Here is a 19,064-nt window from a genome sequence, read left to right on the forward strand (position 1 = left end):
CGTCTTCATAAGAAACAACGACACCATTACACAATAATGCTCCATGATTGATGCTTATGGAATGACTTTATACCAAAATATAATTAAAAATTTTCATCAGCACTTCCATTCTATATGGTGTAGTATGAAATCCGAAATGAACGGCGACCATGAAATGATTGAAATATATACTTTTTTAAAAATTATCGGTGGAAAAGATTGAAATGACATAAATTCATATTATCGCCAAGTAAAAATTTTATATTAATAATAAATAAATTGTCTCCATAAGACCAATTTCTTTGTTATTTGTCAAATTTTATTTTAATGATAGTTTTTCACGAGAAATTTTCAAGGTAAATTCCAAAAAAAAAAAATATTGTAGAAAAATGATGGGATAAAGTTGGAATTTTTTCGGGTACAAGCCTAAAGAAAATAGATCCTGGAAATAAAATTTAAAAAAAAAAGCAAAAATGAAATGAAACAGAGAGAAGTAATTAATTACATTCATTACTCATTCCTCTTTTTTCTTTTCTTTTTTTTTTTAAATTATCAAGCTTTCTTTTTTTTTTTCTTCCGTTTTTTGTTAGGTGGGGTTTAAGTAAAACAAAGGTGAAGCGTGAGATTATATATATAAAAAAACAGACATGCTCTTCTGCAGCTGCTGTGTTCTTGCCTCTTCTTCCTCCTCACTCTCTTCTTCTTCCACCTGCTCCCCTTTCTTCATGTAATAAATAGAGTTGGTGTTGTCGTCTCTTGCTTTCTGTCCTAAGCGAAGAAAAAACCAGACATAGAAGATAAGTAATTGATCCTTTTTTCCCTTTTCCTCGAGGTGAATTCTCCAGATAGAATTAGTTTGCCCTTTTTTTGCCGGAAAAGAAGAGCCCGTGTCGTGTTGAAGAGGGAAGGAAACACGGAGAGAGAATTTGAAGATTCAACAAAGAAAAAGGGTTTTGCCTTTCTCGTCTTTTCGTGGTGATTTTCGTGTTTTCTTTTGAATTTCGAATCGAGAAGACAGGTTTTTGTCGTTTGAAAGTTTCGGGAGGGAAGGGGGGGAAAAAGGGGCATCGATTCTTTTTTGACGTCGTCTTGTAAGAAAATGGGGGAGAGGCTGTGAGTATTGTTTTCGTGTGTTCTTACGACACGAGAAGAAAATTAGGGATTTTGTCTTATCTGTGTCAAAATATTTGGGGATTTCTGGGGCGATGATGTCTAGGTTGTGAAACCCAACAAACACTCTCTTTTCAACAAATCTCTTTGGTGGGTGGAGCTGAAATTCGTCATGCAAAGGGTACACGACAATCCGATTGGCTCCTCCGGAGGAACTCCGACCACCGTTATTAAGCATTTCATCAAACACGGTGGCGGAGTTGGCGGCGGCACAACGGCGGCGATGGAGGTTTTCGAGGTGGCGAGCGATAACACCGCGGCGGAGATGCAGGAACCGAGCATCGACACGGATAAGCTCAGCTATGAGATTTTCTCGATTCTCGAGAGCAAGTTCCTCTTCGGGTACGACGACCCAAAGCTCATGGTTCCCCGGGCCCTCGAACCCGTGACTCCGGCTGCGGCGGCGGCGGAGGACGGGGGCGGAGTTCCGGGTTCGATCAAGAACCAGAGAGGCAAAATCTGTGTCCTGAGCATCGATGGAGGGGGCATGAGAGGGATTTTGCCGGGCAAGGCTTTGGCGTATCTAGAAAACGCCCTGAAATCGAAATCCGGCGATCCAAATGCCCGAGTCGCCGATTACTTTGACGTCGCCACTGGCTCCGGCATCGGAGGTATCTTCACCGCGATGCTATTCGCGTCGAGCGACGGGAACCGGCCGATCTTCCGGGCGGAGGACACGTGGCGGTTCCTGGCTCAGAACGGCGGGAGCTTCTACAAGCCCGGACGCGCCTCCTCCTCGGGGCTCCTAAATCGGGTCATGAGAACCGGGTCCGGGTCGGGCACGGCGAAGCTGGAGAAGGCAATGAAGGAGGCATTTTCCGACCTAACACTCAAAGACACGCTCAAACCTGTTCTAATCCCATGTTACGACCTCTCGAGCTCTGCGCCATTCTTGTTCTCACGAGCCGACGCGCTCGAGACGGACAGCTACGATTTCAGGCTGTGGGAGGTTTGCCGGGCTACATGGGCTGAGCCGGGTGCGTTCGAGGCCGTGGAGATGGCGTCCGTGGACGGCTCGACAAGGTGTTTGGCCGTGGACGGAGGCTTGGCGATGAGCAACCCGACCGCGGCTGCGATCACGCACGTGCTCCACAACAAGCAGGAGTTCCCATTCGTGAGGGGCGTGGAGGATTTGCTTGTCCTGTCTCTGGGGACGGGTCAGGCTTTGGATGTGAACTATGGTTACGAGCGGGTGAGACGGTGGAAGCCCAAGCATTGGGCTCGCTCTGTGGCCCGTATATCAGCCGATGGGACCAGGCCGTGGCCATGGCGTTTGGTCAGTGTCGGAGTAGTAACTATGTCCGGATTCAGGTAAAGTCTTTTGTGGTTCGTTTGATTTATGTCTGAAACTGAAGACTTTGGTTCTAACTAGGATTTGCTATAGATGTCCCATTTGAACTGAGCCATCTTCTGTCTCATGAGTAAATGGTTCCATAGACATTGGCTTTAAAGCTTCAAAGGAGAAGAACTCGGGAGTTCATCAATATGTTTGGTCTGATGTAAAAACTGGAGATCTTTAGTCGTTTGGATCTTGCCTCACTTGAATCTCCGCCTCATCGGGTTTGCCTTTGACCGGAATTTCGTAACAGCGATCATTTTTTTGTGTGCGGGTTTTGGCAGGCGAACGGGTCGAGCTTTGGCCCGTGCAGACCAGACATAGATACAGATCCGAGCCCGAGCAACGTGAACATGCTGATGGGAGTGGCGGAGGAGATGCTGAAGCAAAAGAACGTAGAATCCGTCCTGTTTGGAGGCAAAAGAATCGAAGAACAGAGCAACTTCGAGAAGCTGGACTGGTTGGCCGAGGAACTCGTGAGGGAGCACCAGCGGAGAAGTTGCAGGATCGCTCCCACCGTCGCGTTCAAGCGATCCGCCCACCGGACTAGCCAGAAGACGGCGGCGGCGGCGGCGAACGACGACATCATCGGTGGAACCGCGAGAGAAAGGTGAACATCATCAACAAGGGGCTTGTGAGTATATGATAAATTCTCAAAGTTCTTATTACAAGTCCCGATAGATTTTTTTTTTACTTGTCAAGATTCCGAGAAAAAAAAATTGTATAGTTTCGGGCTGTTCTCCAAGAACAACATCGATCGTAGAAAAGGGTTTCACTTGTGGTCTCAGAGACATTCATCATTGGTTTTGTGTTTTGTTCCCTCCGCTTATTTCGGCGTCTTTGCATAGACAGAATGATTCTTATTTCTAAGCTTTAAGTGTCCTTTTCAGACTTCTCTTTCGGTATATTTGGTTTTATTTTATTTATTTATTTATTTATTGGGTTTCAACAATGATGATTTTTTTAATGTTATTATTAATTTTAAAACTTAGAATCTTCAAAGAGATTCTTTTGAGATCTCGTTGAACATAAATTCTTGAAGATGAAATGTTACTAGTTTAGGTAAAGGGTGAAGATATTTGATGTTTGCCGTTTTGATTCTTGCATTTTATAGAATTGTATTGGCAAATATTTTTTTTTAGATTCTTACGATTTTATACCGTTCCTTACAAATTCATGAAAATAAATAGATGTAAATAGATCGAAGGATTACTTAATTATTTTATTTATGATTTTATATTATTTTTTTTCAAAATTCAGATACTAGAACATATAGATCAAAATGTTTTTTTTTTATAACCAAGTGTTTTGTACTAAAGTCTAAACTAATCTTAGTCCACTATGTGATTTGGAATATACAGTGTTCTACTTAAATTTGAGATTCGAATTCGGAACGAGATACATGTTTTACGTCCGGCGGTTGAACTATCCAAATTTGGATATATAGATCAAAATATTAGATGCGAAATATTTGGATTCGGATTCAAATAATCTCAACTTTTGGGTGTATATATATATATATATATATATATATTGGCGACTCTTCTTCAAGGGACAAAATCCAATCATAATCTAATCTAACATTCGGTTTCATTTTGTGGGTTACAAGATGTGAAATTGGACCCTAATGAATACAACATACCAAGAAAATATGGTTGCATTGTCGTATCATTTGGGTGGCGGCTCCCCAATTGTCACTTTCTTTGATTTAATCGGAAAATAAAAACGTTTTTTTTTTAAATAAATATCCGGAAAAAAACGAGGTCGTTTCGACGAGCTTTGTACGTCCGTGAAGAATATATTATATTTGTAAAGCCCCACGTCGGACTGTCGGTTCGGGACTCTCGACCGACACTCGTTTGTTTTTTGTTTTTTTTTTGCATAGACAAAGTCGGTCCATTTTGTATTCGCTTCATCTTATCTTTTCTTTTCAAATATTTTGCCATTATTATTATTTTCTAACCACAGAATGTATGACGAAAATGAAATCTTTTTTGCACAGACAAAGTTGGCCCATTTTGATTCGCTTCATCTTTTTTTTTTAAAAAAAAAACTTTCTCATAAGAGGACGGTTTTTGTACGACGAAAAGAGAATTATTTATAAGTTGTCTATCGCTGACCATTTTTTGCAAGTTTGTAACGTTACAAAAAAAAATGGTGAGTTTCCATTGTTATTATTATCGCTATTAAATTAAATAAAATAATTACACGTTGCCATCCGAAGTATTCATCAGTCAACATTATACGATTCAGCTGTTACCATTTTTTTCCTCTTTATTTTTATTTTTAGATTCTGTTTTTATGAGAAATATATATCCATTTAATTTTGATTTTTTATTCCATATTTTTAATTCAATTTTTTATTATTTAATATTTAATCAAAATTCGATTTCATTTTTTAAAAATTATAATCATAGATAATCAATTCATTTTAAATTTGAGATGAAATTATTATATATTTGAATGGAAATATTATGGTAGGAGTTGAATTATTCTCCAATTTCTCGGAATGATAATTACTTTTTTTTATCTTGAACCATAAAGCATTGTTCCACTTCATTTATGAAAATAAAGTTACCCATCTAAAAAGCTATTTTTGCATAAAAGTAATTAGACTGTCCAGCACAAATAATAATTTTCTTATATTGAAAATAAAAATATTTAAATAGATGGAAACACAGAATCAAACATCATGGACCCACAGGTTTTGTCTATTTTCAAAAAGAATAGAGTATATCTAAAATTAAAATAAACCGCGGAAAAGAAAACTAAAAATAATAAAGCTGGGTCCCATGGAAAAGAAATCATACTAGGGACTTGCCACTTAAAACATGTTTGCATTTCATACACTTTGTGTTCTAACTCTATCACGTCTAGTTCAGTTCAGTTCCGTTGGATTTGGATTTTTAGTGCAGCGAAGACTTTGTCCAATATCATCCGTATATACATACAGCTATACATACACATCTATTTATATACATCCATACACCTACCTGTAAACATAGGGATACATCCATATACGTGTAGTGAAGATTTTTAGTATAGGTATTTGTCTATATGTATAATGTATATGTATATCATGATTGTCAAGATAAGTGCCTCCCTATGTTTTTATGGTACTTATCTCGACGATCAAACACATCATACACATATACATTATATGTATAGACAAATACCTCAGGGACGAGTATCAGTGGAGGATGAACGATACCAAAGTCCGGCAGCTATAGTGGTGGGCATTTCGGTACCGAACAAAAAAAATCGGTATCATTTTTTAATCGAACAGTTATAAAATCTCGAATGGTAATAACTTTGTTTTTTGAAACCGAACCAAATATTAAAATATAAATAATATAATAATCAATTAATACATATTTTTTAGGCCGAACAAATACTGAAACGTCCACCCTTACCACTTGTCCTTGCAACCGTCCGAGGCAAGTCGTTGGACGGCCGTCTTTGTTTGATTGTTGATAGGTAAAAATTGGAATGAATCCATTTCTTCTTGTTATGGAACCTTTTTGTATTGTTTGTGAAATCTTTTATTTGAGCTTTTTTTATTATATATGATTTGCTTGTTTCACAATTTTCCAGCTTTTAATTTACCTATGATCAACCCAATTTGGATAGTTCAACCGGTGAAACGGAGTCCCGAGTGCAAACCTCAAATTGAGGAGAGGAGTATAATTTCAATCGCATGATTTGCTCTCGATCTCAAAATTAATCTGATCTAGAATACCCGGTTTTCCAAAAGAATTATGATCGATCGTATTCGTCCAATATTATTTCTATTTAAACTAAAAATGCGTAAATAAACATTTAAAATAACCATTTTTTGTTATCCATGACAAAAAAAAAATTGTGGGCTTTTCTTTCCGGTAGATAAATTTCGGCCCAGTGAACACAGAGAATCTAATCCAAATCATTTGGACAAAATTTGGAATATTCCTCCAAATTTTTAGGTGCACTCACTTAGGCGGGTTGGTTCGGATCACATCATATCACTGGTGATATTCGTTGACTTTCAATTCATACCTTTCTATTATATTTTTTAAATCAGTTGAAAATCTCATATAGTTCGCAATATATATATATATATATACTTATTTCAATTCATATACAACATAAGACAAATAATGAATTATTTCAACCTAAAAACAAAATTTAAAATAATTAACAGATATTTAATTGTCACAAACTATATACATTATATCGCGCCGATATCTATTTTCCTTTCAATATCTGAAAAGTTTTAAGCGGAATAATCACAAAATTTTAATATTTTTTCCATCATATCCTAATATATATAAGTAAATGTGATTTAACTCTTTTCCTTTATAATAAATTTTGAAAAAAATAATAATAATTTAACTTGATTAAATTAGAATTTTGAACTTGCGATTTAACGGGTGAGTTGATCAAGAGTATTATTACAGCCTTTGGTTTAGGGCCAGACGTCGGTGCCAACTATGATCAATGAAAACGGACGGGCAGTGTAGACGTGACACTTAGCAAATTGGCATTATTCATAAGACAATGGTTTAATTATGTCATATATTACATAAACATAACTTATATGAAATTAAATATGATAAGATATTTTTTTTTGGTGAATCGTAAGATAAGAAATTTAAACCATCAAAGTATCACATATATTATATTATATACATTAAAGAGTGAATATTCCATGACTATAGATAGATTCACATGTTATTAAAAACATTTCATAGTTAATCTCACTAAATCTCGTAATCGCTTATAAATAATTCAACTAGCTTCACTATTGGTGCCAAAATAAATAATATCATGAAAATCAGTTAGATATCCATCGATAAATATTTTTTAAAATATTATTAAATCTTGTTTTTATTTTTATTGATAATAAAATATATGATATAGTTTTTAATAAAAGTTTTAATAACAAAAAGTATAAATAGAAAATACGATAATATAAAATTTTATATAAATATAATTTGTTAATATTCTCTAATTGTAATTGTTATATGAGAGTGAAATGGTTATTAAAAAGTTTGAAACATCTACAGTGAACACATGGTAAAAATGAATACGGGTAAACTTTATATTCGGAGTTAAAAAAAAATGCTGACGCGACAAAAAAAACATGACGTCCGTATGACCACGTAGGATACTAGTTTATTGGTTAAGGGAAAAGTAGATATATATATATATATATATTTTTTGTATTTTGTACAAAGAAACTTTTATGGAATTTATCAGACTAATCTCGAAATCAAATCAAATAATTTGAAAAATCGAATTTTTTTTGTTCATTACTTGATTATCAAATCTTTTTAAATAATTTTTTTTGTTATTCTATTTTCATCAGATTTTAATTTTTATAGAAAATTATGTCATTAGGTGGATCTAGCCAGAATATACATTAACAATGTTCTAAAAAAACTATATGATTTACTTGATAACATGCGTCCATAAATAAATCTAATTTGAACCCTATCATTTTCAATGTGTTTATGTAATTTCTTTGTATACATGAATAAATCGAGTTGCAGTTTATATAGAGATAAGGTTGAAATCTAATTCATAGTTTTCGTGTATTAATTTGCACTGATTTAGGCATTTTCAAATTTTGAATATTGATAACAAAATATCTTTTGTTTCTATATTATTTTCCATTGTAAAATTTAATACATTACCTTTTTTAATACCTACATTTTTATTTTCATATGTTTTGTCAGTTTGATACCTAAAAATCTATTTTTAAATAATCTAAAACGGTCAAATAACCAAAAATAAGCAAAACATATACACCTGATTGCGTTATAGGAAGATATTATTCTTAGAATATTATCATTAATATTGTTATGATTTACCTTAGATGTTATGCCTATAATATTCTATTGTATTTTGCTATGATGTATTCTTCCCATTATTAATAATAGAAAAACATTTTCTCTATTATACGTGAGGTGACCATAAAATATTATTTATTAAGGGGAAAAAAGACAAAAATGATTTCTGTTATAGTTTTGAATGTCATTATTCGAAAATATAGTATATATACTAAAATCGACGAAAATACCAAATCATGTATCAAGATAGACGAAAAATATTTAAAATATCAAAATACGATTTTAAAAAGTAGAATAGATGTGTCTGTTTCTAGTAACATATTAAAGTATCTAATAACATTAGAGACTTCATAGTTTATATATATATATATATATATTAAAAGAAAAAGAAAAATTGTTATGGAATTGGCTTAATATCCGAACAGTGTTATTACGTTTTAAATTTTCACAATACATATACATTACCATTTTATTATAAACTTATAAAAATAACAATAACAAATATGTAAACAACATAGGCCAACATTTACTTCACAATATACAAAATTAAATTGAATCATATTTAATAACCGATTTTGATCTAAAAATCAATTTAATATAATTATATATATATTGTTACATCATACTTTCTTTATAATTTTAATAAAATATTATCATATTAGACTTTTAACACCAGAAATAGAATAAATGAATTACAAATAACAGAGATTGATAGTAGTGTATGCATGCTCTCTCGTTCACACAAAGAGTCTTGCAAAGAATAGATTGATTAATCAGTTGGAAATAATTAGTCAATGGACCGACTATTCAATATATATATATAATATAAAATAAGCAAATTACAATACCTGGTCGTCGTTACTCGTTATCTTTCGTGGGCCCACCTTGGACTTCCGTGCTATGTACACGAGTATGTGATATATATATATATATATGTATATAAATAAATTATTAAACCACCTCTTTTCTTGGTCCATCTATAGACTGGACCTTATTAAATTCACATTTCCTACTTTTGTGGAGAGAATTATTATCCGGACATTAATTACCCCCACTAGCGTTATTTCCAATAATTTATTTTTAAAAACAAAATAAATAGTTCTATATCCCAGCAAATTTATCTACTATTGGCATGACTATCAATTAGATTAGTCTAACTTAATTTAGACTATTATGAATTTTGTGTGTTTTTGTGGGTGGATTCAACCGTATTTCATTACATGGGTGGTCTTGAAATTATTGTTTTGAACTGAAAAAATGTGTCTCAAATAAAATAAAATACAAATATATTTGAGTGTTAAAATTTGTATTTTAATAATTTTTTCATGTGAAATCAAATATAATGCAACACAATAAATAGATTGTCTAATAAATAAATTATAAAAACCCGAAACAAATTTTAAATATAAAATTTACAGATGTTTTTTCAGATTAATAAATTTATTTTCTATCTTTTTGCAGAATATTTCAAAATACACACACACACGCGTATATATATATATATATATATAATACATTAATAAAGATTCACATTCATAAAACAATGATAGAAATTTAGAAGAAAAAAACCAAAAAGTTTGGAAGATTCACCATCGAACCGTTGTATACATGTTTTTTAGGAACGAATATTAATTTGATTTAATTAAGGACATATATATAAACTAATAATAATTTTCATTATATTTATATCATTTAAATTAAATAATTAAGAATAGTTTTAGTAAACTAAATCTTTTCTCCCTGCAACCTAATCCAAAATGTTTCCGTGGCTCTCTCTCTCTCCTCATTTCGTTCTCATAAAACTCAACACGAAACCAACCAGAAACTCCATTAAAACCTCTTCACAGACACACAACAAGAACTCGCACAAAACTAGCAGAAATGGTGGCGGCAAATCACGCCGGAGGCGTAGGAGCACCGGCGACGATGAAGAGCTTCGCCGTCCAGACAATCACCGGAAGATGGTTCATGTTCTTCGTGAGTCTTCTGGTCATGTCTTCGTCAGGAGCAACATACATGTTCGGTCTCTATTCCAACGAGATCAAACGCTCCTTAGGCTACGACCAAACAACAGTGACCCTCCTCAGTTTCTTCAAAGACCTCGGAGCCAACGTGGGTGTCTTGTCCGGTCTCATCAACGAGGTTACTCCTCCTTGGGTCGTCCTCTCCATGGGCGCAGTCCTCAACTTCTTCGGCTACTTCATGATTTGGTTAGCCGTCACGAATCGGATCCCGAAACCGCACGTGTGGCACATGTGTTTGTACATCTGTGTCGGGGCGAATTCTCAGTCTTTCGCTAACACCGGAGCTCTAGTCACGTGCGTAAAGAACTTCCCAGAGTCTCGGGGAGTTGTGTTGGGGATTCTCAAGGGTTATGTCGGCCTCAGTGGCGCCATCATCACTCAACTTTTCCACGCTTTCTATGGAGACGACACCAAGTCTTTGATCTTGCTCATCGGTATGTGCTCTCCTCTGTTTCGTTTTTTTTTTGGGGGGGTTCGCTATTGATTCTTGATTCTGCAACTCTGAATCTTGATCCTGCTTGTAAGATCGATAGAAAGCAGATCTTTTTTTTTTCTTGATCATGCCCATCCAAAAATCACAGAATCTTGATTAGTTCCTACCAAAAAAGACAGAATCTTGACTAGTTTTCAACAGAACTTGCCTTAGTTTGCCCTAAAAACATGGAAACCAAAAAGACCCTTTTGATCTAAATTCGGTTTGTGTGACTCTGCTCATGCAAAGTTTGGCCGCACGTAAAACATGTTAAGAAAAAAAAATAGATTACCCTTTTTTATACGAATTCTGTTCCGTGCGATTGTGGCTATGGCACTTAGGTTGGTTACCCGCGGCGATTTCCTTCGCGTTCTTGAGGACAATAAGGATAATGAGGGTCGTTAGGCAGCCAAATGAGCTAAAGATCTTCTACAAATTCCTCTACATATCATTGGGCCTCGCCACTTTCCTCATGATCGTCATCATCACCGACAAGGTAACCGGTTTCACCCGCAGCGAGTACGGAGGCAGTGCCGGTGTGGTAATCTTGTTGCTCCTCTTACCGATCGTTGTGGTAATCCTCGAGGAAAAAAGACTATGGAAGGAGAAACAATCCGCTTTGAACGATCCCTCGCCGCTAAATATTGTCACCGAAAAACCCGCCATAGATCAAGAAACGAGCAGCAATAACGAGGACAGTGGAAGCAAGAGCGTTAAGGATGTTTCAAACGAGGTGAAGTCGCCTTCGTGTTGGAAGACGGTGTTTAGCCCGCCGGACAGAGGAGAAGACTACACGATCTTGCAAGCGTTGTTCAGCGCCGACATGCTGATCTTGTTCTTGGCGACGATATGCGGAGTAGGAGGGACACTGACGGCGATCGACAACTTGGGACAGATCGGAGACTCGTTAGGTTACCCTAAACGTAGCATCAGCACGTTCGTCTCACTCGTCAGCATATGGAACTACTTCGGTCGTGTCTCTTCAGGGGTCGTGTCCGAAATCTTCTTGATCAAGTACAAGTTCCCGAGACCATTAATGTTCACCATTATCCTCTTGGTCTCATGCATCGGCCACCTCCTCATCGCCTTCAACGTTCCGGGCGGCCTGTACATCGCCTCGGTCATCATCGGCTTCTGCTTCGGCGCTCAATGGCCTCTCATTTTCGCGATAATATCCGAAATCTTCGGGCTAAAGTATTACTCGACGTTGTATAACTTCGGAGGGATGGCGAGTCCCGTCGGATCGTACTTGCTGAGCGTTCGAGTCGCGGGTAACTTGTACGACAAGGAAGCGGAGAGGCAGATGAGGGAATTAGGGTTAACGAGGCAAGAGGGTGAAGACCTAACGTGCAATGGGACCGCGTGTTTCAAAACGTCGTTCATCATAATAACTGCGGCCACGTTGTTCGGCGTTTTGGTCTCTGCCCTTTTGGTGGTTAGGACCAAGAAGTTCTACAAGAGCGATATCTATAAGAAATTCAGGGCAGACGCGAGGACCGCTGAGACGGAAAGGGTGGCGGATCAAAACGATGCCGTTCGAGGCAAAGGAGTACGGATAGAATAGTAAAAATTTAAAATCATGAAATGGTATGTACTCTATTTACATAGTTGAAATTGCTGGGTTGGGTATATAAAAATGTAAAAACGGTGAAATAATAATATTTTCTTCTATACATGTGTGGAAATTGAGTGCTATGTTTATTGGGAGGGCAGGTTAATTGAATCCAAAGCTAAATAATATAAAATTTATTTAAATGGAACTCAATCTAAAACTTTTAAATAAAATTGAATATAATTCAAAACCAACGTAATGTAAAATAAAATATCATTTTAAAATAAAAATCGAAATCGACCTATGTCTAAACCGAAGTTTAACCGGATATAAATTTTATGTAAAGAAAATCTTAGATTTGTAGACGACGAAATCTTCTCTCTTTTTTTATAAACGATAGGTTCACCTGGACCTTCGCCCCAACCTATATCCCCTCAGACCCCCCGAAAACAACCTTTAAAGTATATTTAAGGGCCTAGAGAGCAACACTTTAAATACAACCATTCCTCCCCATCAGCTGGTTTCGAACTGGCGACCGAGACTCAGAGAGCAACACTTTTTCGCCATTCGGCCAACCACTTATCGTTAACCGACGAATAAAATCTTTGTCATGCGAATTTGATTATTTTTGCTTTTTATTTTCGCGTTAAATTTGTCATTTAATGTTTTGGGATGTCGTGCATGCAATGCAGGTTGGTAATAGTGAAAGGGCCGTTGTGCATTGAATAAAGAATTATTTATTCCAAAAAAAAAAAACATGATCGCAAGTGGGATGGGCTTTAGTTATGGAACACATGTTGGTATGACTTCTTTTTTTAATTATACACGAAATCTAGGACGATCCTTGTCACAGGCTCCGTGGACACGGGCTGTACACACACGTACGTGTTTTACACTATTTTTCACGTGATCCATTTCTTTTCCGTTCATATATGAATCACTAAGTTTTCATATCGCACAAATTTCAAAAGATAGATTAAAGAAATCTTTTATAAAATGCACCCAAAAAAACAAAAGAGTATAATTTGTATTTTGTCCGAAAAATATTATGTTTTCAAATTATAGTTTTAAAAGAACGAGGAGGAGTGAGAAAGAGAACCATCCCTTGACAAGATGGATCATGGAAATTGGGGAATTTGGAGCGAATGTTGGGCCTAGAGGCCCACTACATGTGGTTATTAGGCCCACTTGTAATTCTACGGGTAAGTTGCAATTCAATATTGACACCACCTAATTTCTATTCTATCCAAATATACAATTCAGTTTCCTTTGCTAAATAAAGGATGACGTATACAACTCTTAAAACACGTGAAAATTCCCATATATATATATATATATATGCGCCAAATTTTAAAAATGATTGAAAATAAAACCGTGTGTTAATTTAAGGTAAAATGCAAATCTTAAAGACCGTGTTCGCGTATAAAATAATGTAAAAAAATAGGGGGAAATAGTGTAAAAATAGAAGTTTTTCTAAAAAATCTAACATCCTATCAGGCATGCCCCCTTAGTAACACTTTCGAGACCTATTTTGTTGGAATCATATAAATACTTAAAATATTCGAGATTTGTTACAATTCAATATCGTGAAGAAAACATCAAACTAATCACGAGATCGAGAGTCAATGAGATGATTTAGATTTTGGAATATATTATTCCTCTCTAATTTTAAAGTTCGAATTCGGAATAAACGTTACTCATTCCATGTCACTGTTTTAACTGTCTAAATTTGGATCAATCTGCAGATCTTTGATGAATTTACATTGATTTGTATTTATGAATTGAGATATATACACACCTCATTTTTCTTATTAAATTATAAAATATTATATTTGTTAGATCTCTCTCTATATATATAATATATATAACCACGTACACGGGCAATATCTGCGTACACACTACACATCATGTCGCATGAAACGATATTGGCTTAATTATTTTAAAAGAAAAATAAAGTAAGTAAATTAATTAATAAAGTGGAGCGTGGTCCTCGGTGGTTGAAATTCTCTTTTTGACCTACTTTGATTGGTAAAATTAAATCTAGAGAAATGTTACAGAATATTATTTATATAATATTCCCTAGTGGTCCATGCCACGCCATATGATTATTTTTATCTTTATTTGATCAATTTATTATAATAAATTTTCAGAAATTTATTCCCAAAGCAAAAAAGAAAAACTCATCATTTCTTTCTATATATTTTCTCTACCGACTATTTAACTAAAAAATATAAAAAAAATATGATTGGGATATGGTTTTGTGTACTGTGTTTTAAAAATATATAGATTCATAATACACGTTGTTGCATATCTTAATCATACTTAGGATTATGAATCATCATCACCCGTGAATGAGTAATAAACACTAAATAAATTGGTAAAAAGAGGAATAAAAAGAAGGAATAAATGGACCTTGAATGAGTTTTTTTTTAAAAATATATATAGAATTAAGGTTTCTAATGGCAATTATAAAAGAACAGAACATAATAAAATAAAATAAATATTGAATGGAATGAGAAGAATAAAATGAACTGTGTTCCCTTCCAAATTGTGAGAAGAATAAAATTCAATCAAATTTAGCTCATTAAAAGATTGCAGAAAATTTTGTAAAATTAGATTTATTTATTTTGCAGAAACAGTACAGTATTGATCTAGAACTGGCCTTTAAAAAGTTCACTTTAATTATTCTTTAAATAGTTAAATTATAACTTTGAGAACCAACGAAATTACAAATTTACAGTAAAAAATTACATATGATAAAACTATATGTTTGAGTTCCAATTCTATCAGCCGCCTGAATTTCACGATTTCCATACGATTCCATTACAATAAGTTTTGTAGTTCTCAGTCAGTCCACATTATCGCTTGAATATTCCACATTATATTAACCAATTGGAATCGGCGTTTCAGTAAAAGTTGCATTTACGCATTTTATTACTTTTACGATAAGTATTTTATTTTCAATAATAAAAAAATACAGAAAGAAACAAAAAATCTGCAGGGGATAGGGGATCTCCCCCAACTCTGTTGGTTTGAGAGCTCACTTCCTGAACAAGAGGTCGTGGGTTCAACACTCAGGGTATGGAGATTTCCCCTCCGGCCACCTTCGGGTGTTTCACATCCCACACGTGTGGTGCCGGTTGTGCGTGTGGGTCGGGATTAGTCTGGGCCCTTTGGACCTAGGATTACCCGGTTATCAAAAAAAAAAAAAAAAATATATATGAGGTATAGTAATTCCATGCATGCCATGCAGGAAACATGAGACAGACAACGTGAAGGCCCCATATTTTCTGGTCGAACCAAACACGACATATCGAAACAGCTAGTTTGCCTATAATATATGCATACATATGCATATACATATATACATACACATACTTATATATATATATATATATATATGTATCTATGTACCCAGAAAAAAAAAAATCTGCAGGGGATAGGGGATCTCCCCCAACTCTGTTGGTTTGAGAGCTCACTTCCTGAACAAGAGGTCGTGGGTTCAACACTCAGGGTATGGAGATTTCCCCTCCGGCCACCTTCGGGTGTTTCACATCCCACACGTGTGGTGCCGGTTGTGCGTGTGGGTCGGGATTAGTCTGGGCCCTTTGGACCTAGGATTACCCGGTTATCAAAAAAAAAAAAAAAAAATCTGCAGGGGATACATGGTCATGTGTGTTTGTGTCGAAACAGTCGCACGCGTGGTTGGGTGGTTGCTGGAATAACTACAAGCACAGGCTCGTGCCCTTTCCTAGGGTTTCCCCCCAATATTCATTTTCTTTTTTTTTCTTCTTCCCAAACATTTATTTATATCACACCGCATAAATTTATTTGTGTTACTCTCGATGGAAAATAATAAATATATACTACCACGTTATCTTATTTTATATGGTACTATGGTAGGGAATTCGGAAAATTTTCAATTTTTAATTATATGTCCAATTAAATCGAGTTCTAGTTCAAGCTTTAAATCGTTGGTACTCCCCGATCTATGAATATCGAGATTGGAGTTTTGATTTGGTCCGTGGATGCCGAACACTTTCTCTATCAACGTACCTTCGCCCTCGCCATCGCTCGCCTTTGTCGAACTTTGAACTCGGGACAATTTCAATCTCGATCTCGATCTCGACATCGACAACTAGGAGTGACCATTTTCGGGTTTCGCTTCAGATTCGATTCATTAATTTATATTCAGGTTTGATTATTTCGATTATATAAAAACTATAACCATTAGTTTTTATCTCAATTCCGGTTCGGTTTTATTTCGAGTTGGATTCGTTTTTATTGGTAAAAATTCGTATTAAAAAATCAGTTTTTTCGTTTATTTTTTATTCGATTCAGTTCGTTTTTGTTCGATTGTGTTTCTATCCAAAAAGAATAATCCGAATCCAAAGCACCATTTTTCTTAAATCCGTGAGATGAAAAGCCATTTGTTATATATCAAAATTCAACAAAACCAATTTCATTTAAATGGAATTAATATTTAGCTTCCGATATTACAGCATTTTTATTTGAATGGAATGTAGGCGACTTACATAATTACCAAAGTATCGAGGAGGAAAAGAGACGAAATGATGGAAGTCAAGAGGACTCCTCGTTATAGGTGCCGTGCCAAACACTTCAACACTTCATGGTAACAATAAAGGATACACTGAAGATTCATCACTTGGACATAAATACCCGTTGCTAAGCTTCTACTAGAATCCGAAGGTATTAACAAAATCATTGGAAAACATCACAAAAATATCATAGTAATTCATTATAAAAAAAAATTTAAGCACAGGTTTCGGAATCAAGTACCTGGTCAAGATTCTTCGTATAGCCTCTACTCATGCTTCGCAATGAACCAAGAAATATAAAAAACGGATTCCAAAACCTTTACCAAAATAGAATTCTAGATAAACAACACACATATATATATATATATATATATATATATATATGTGTGTCTGAGAGAGAGAGAGAGAGTATGTATGTGTATAATTTACGAGGATATGCATGGCTCCTCATACGCCATCCACGGAGGCCACCGATCGATGCCCGGTGGGCTCAGCATATGGCATACAGGGAGCCAGGCATACATGTATACATATATACATGTAAAGAAGCATGTATAAACTATATGTCATGGTATACAGACACGTGTATACATGACATTTCCTGTATGGAAACGCCCTTTTGTGCCTGTTGAAGTCTAAGTAAAGTAACTATGCACTATATACACTGAGATCTGTAATTCTATGAAAGCCAATGAACGACCATGCATATGATCATATGCAACAACGAAAAGATATATATATATATATATATATATATATATATATATGAAAATGTATGTATCTAGACGTATGTGATTTTGCAAATATTTACATGGCTTTGGTGATCTTTTTCTCTTTTGATAGAGGGATTTGGAGTTCTTGAAACCCTAAAAATGACCCTTCTTGAAAAAAAAAACTGAGAAGATGATGTGAATCAACGAAAAAGACATGAAGTGGGGAATTGAGGGGGGAGAGAGAGAGGTGAAGAGGGATTGAAGGAGATTCAGAAAGGAGGAGAGAGGGTATATATAAACAAGGAAGCTATAGGGAGAGAGAGGCATAGACAGAACAGATATATATATAGAGAGATAGACAAACATATATATACACATATACATATACATATATTCGTAGGTACATTACATTCATATATCTGAGAAGAGAGAGAAAGAGGGATATTAATATTATATGGGGAAGCAAAAACAAGATGTATGGGCCAAAAATAAAAGATGAGAAAAAAGGGGGGAAAAAGAAATACCCGCAAGAAACCCTAACGAAAAGGCAAGAAAAATGGAAAGTGGCAAAGGGGGCTAAAGTTAGGGCAAAGATTTCTGCTTATAATTTCTTTAGTCTTTTGAGAGGGAAACAGGGAATTGCTCGTGGAGTTGCTTTTGTATCCCCTTTTCCCCCCACTGAATTTAGACACCCACCCCCCACATTCATCATCATCATGATCATGATCATCATCATCATCATCATCATCATCATCATCATCATCATCATCATCATCACACAAATTAACCCCATATTCTGGTCACTTAAAAAAGGGTTGCTTTTCCCATCTCTGAAGCTCATTTTGTCTGCAAGTTCTTGGATACACATGGATTCCTCTTTCTCTTCCACCATTTCCCCATTAATCCCTTATTTTTTTAATAATTCCGCAAATAAATATATATACACATATACATATATATATCCTTATCTTTTTCTCCACATTCATTTCATGGTATATATTTATCAAGTTGATTACTTTAACAAAAACTTTACCTAATACTATTAAATTATTAATGTCCAACTACACCACACGCATCTCTTCTCCATAGGAATAATAATATATTCATTATTATGCTGGAAACCCTTATTCAATTGTTTTTGTAAACGTTTTCGATCTAAAAAATCCAATATTATATCATGAAATTATTTCCGGTTTATTTCTCATTAGATTGCTTGCAAATTCGATTCATTTAAACCATTCTTATGTTTTACAAAATTAGCCTACTGAAGAGTTTTCTTAATATTTATATACTAATAAGGGAATTAGTGGAATTTTATTAGTGTTCTAAAATTTTATATGCACCATTTTCCAAAAAATAGACAAGAATAATAGTATTTTATCAAGGGCATCTTTTTTTTCTTTCAATTATGAGATTAGGGTTTTGTTG

General features: G+C 34.9%; 2 protein-coding genes across 2 annotated transcripts; both read left to right on the forward strand.

Moving 5' to 3' along the window:
* The first annotated feature begins 608 nt into the window (after positions 1-608).
* On the forward strand, positions 609-3,382 carry LOC104826188 (patatin-like protein 6). Its single transcript, XM_010558796.1, is given in 3 exon segments — positions 609-2,396; positions 2,399-2,460; positions 2,770-3,382. Coding segments are annotated over 3 exon segments (1,527 nt in total). The 5' UTR covers positions 609-1,261; the 3' UTR covers positions 3,100-3,382.
* Positions 3,383-10,087: 6,705 nt separating this feature from the next.
* On the forward strand, positions 10,088-12,485 carry LOC104826258 (protein NUCLEAR FUSION DEFECTIVE 4-like). The gene is made up of 2 exons (XM_010558904.1): positions 10,088-10,774; positions 11,154-12,485. Exons 1-2 carry the CDS (start codon positions 10,198-10,200, stop codon positions 12,374-12,376), a joined length of 1,800 nt encoding a protein of 599 aa, XP_010557206.1. The 5' UTR covers positions 10,088-10,197; the 3' UTR covers positions 12,377-12,485.
* Positions 12,486-19,064: the final 6,579 nt, after the last annotated feature.

The sequence above is a fragment of the Tarenaya hassleriana genome, unplaced genomic scaffold, assembly GCF_000463585.1.
Source record: "Tarenaya hassleriana unplaced genomic scaffold, ASM46358v1 Cleome1, whole genome shotgun sequence".
Taxonomy (NCBI): domain Eukaryota; kingdom Viridiplantae; phylum Streptophyta; class Magnoliopsida; order Brassicales; family Cleomaceae; genus Tarenaya; species Tarenaya hassleriana.

Coding starts and splice junctions, on each gene's coding strand:
- LOC104826258 (XM_010558904.1), top strand. CDS start 10,198: ATGGTGGCGGCAAATCACGCCGGAGGCGTAGGAGCACCGGCGACGATG. Junction 10,775..11,153: donor GTCTTTGATCTTGCTCATCG/GTATGTGCTCTC, acceptor TATGGCACTTAG/GTTGGTTACCCGCGGCGATT.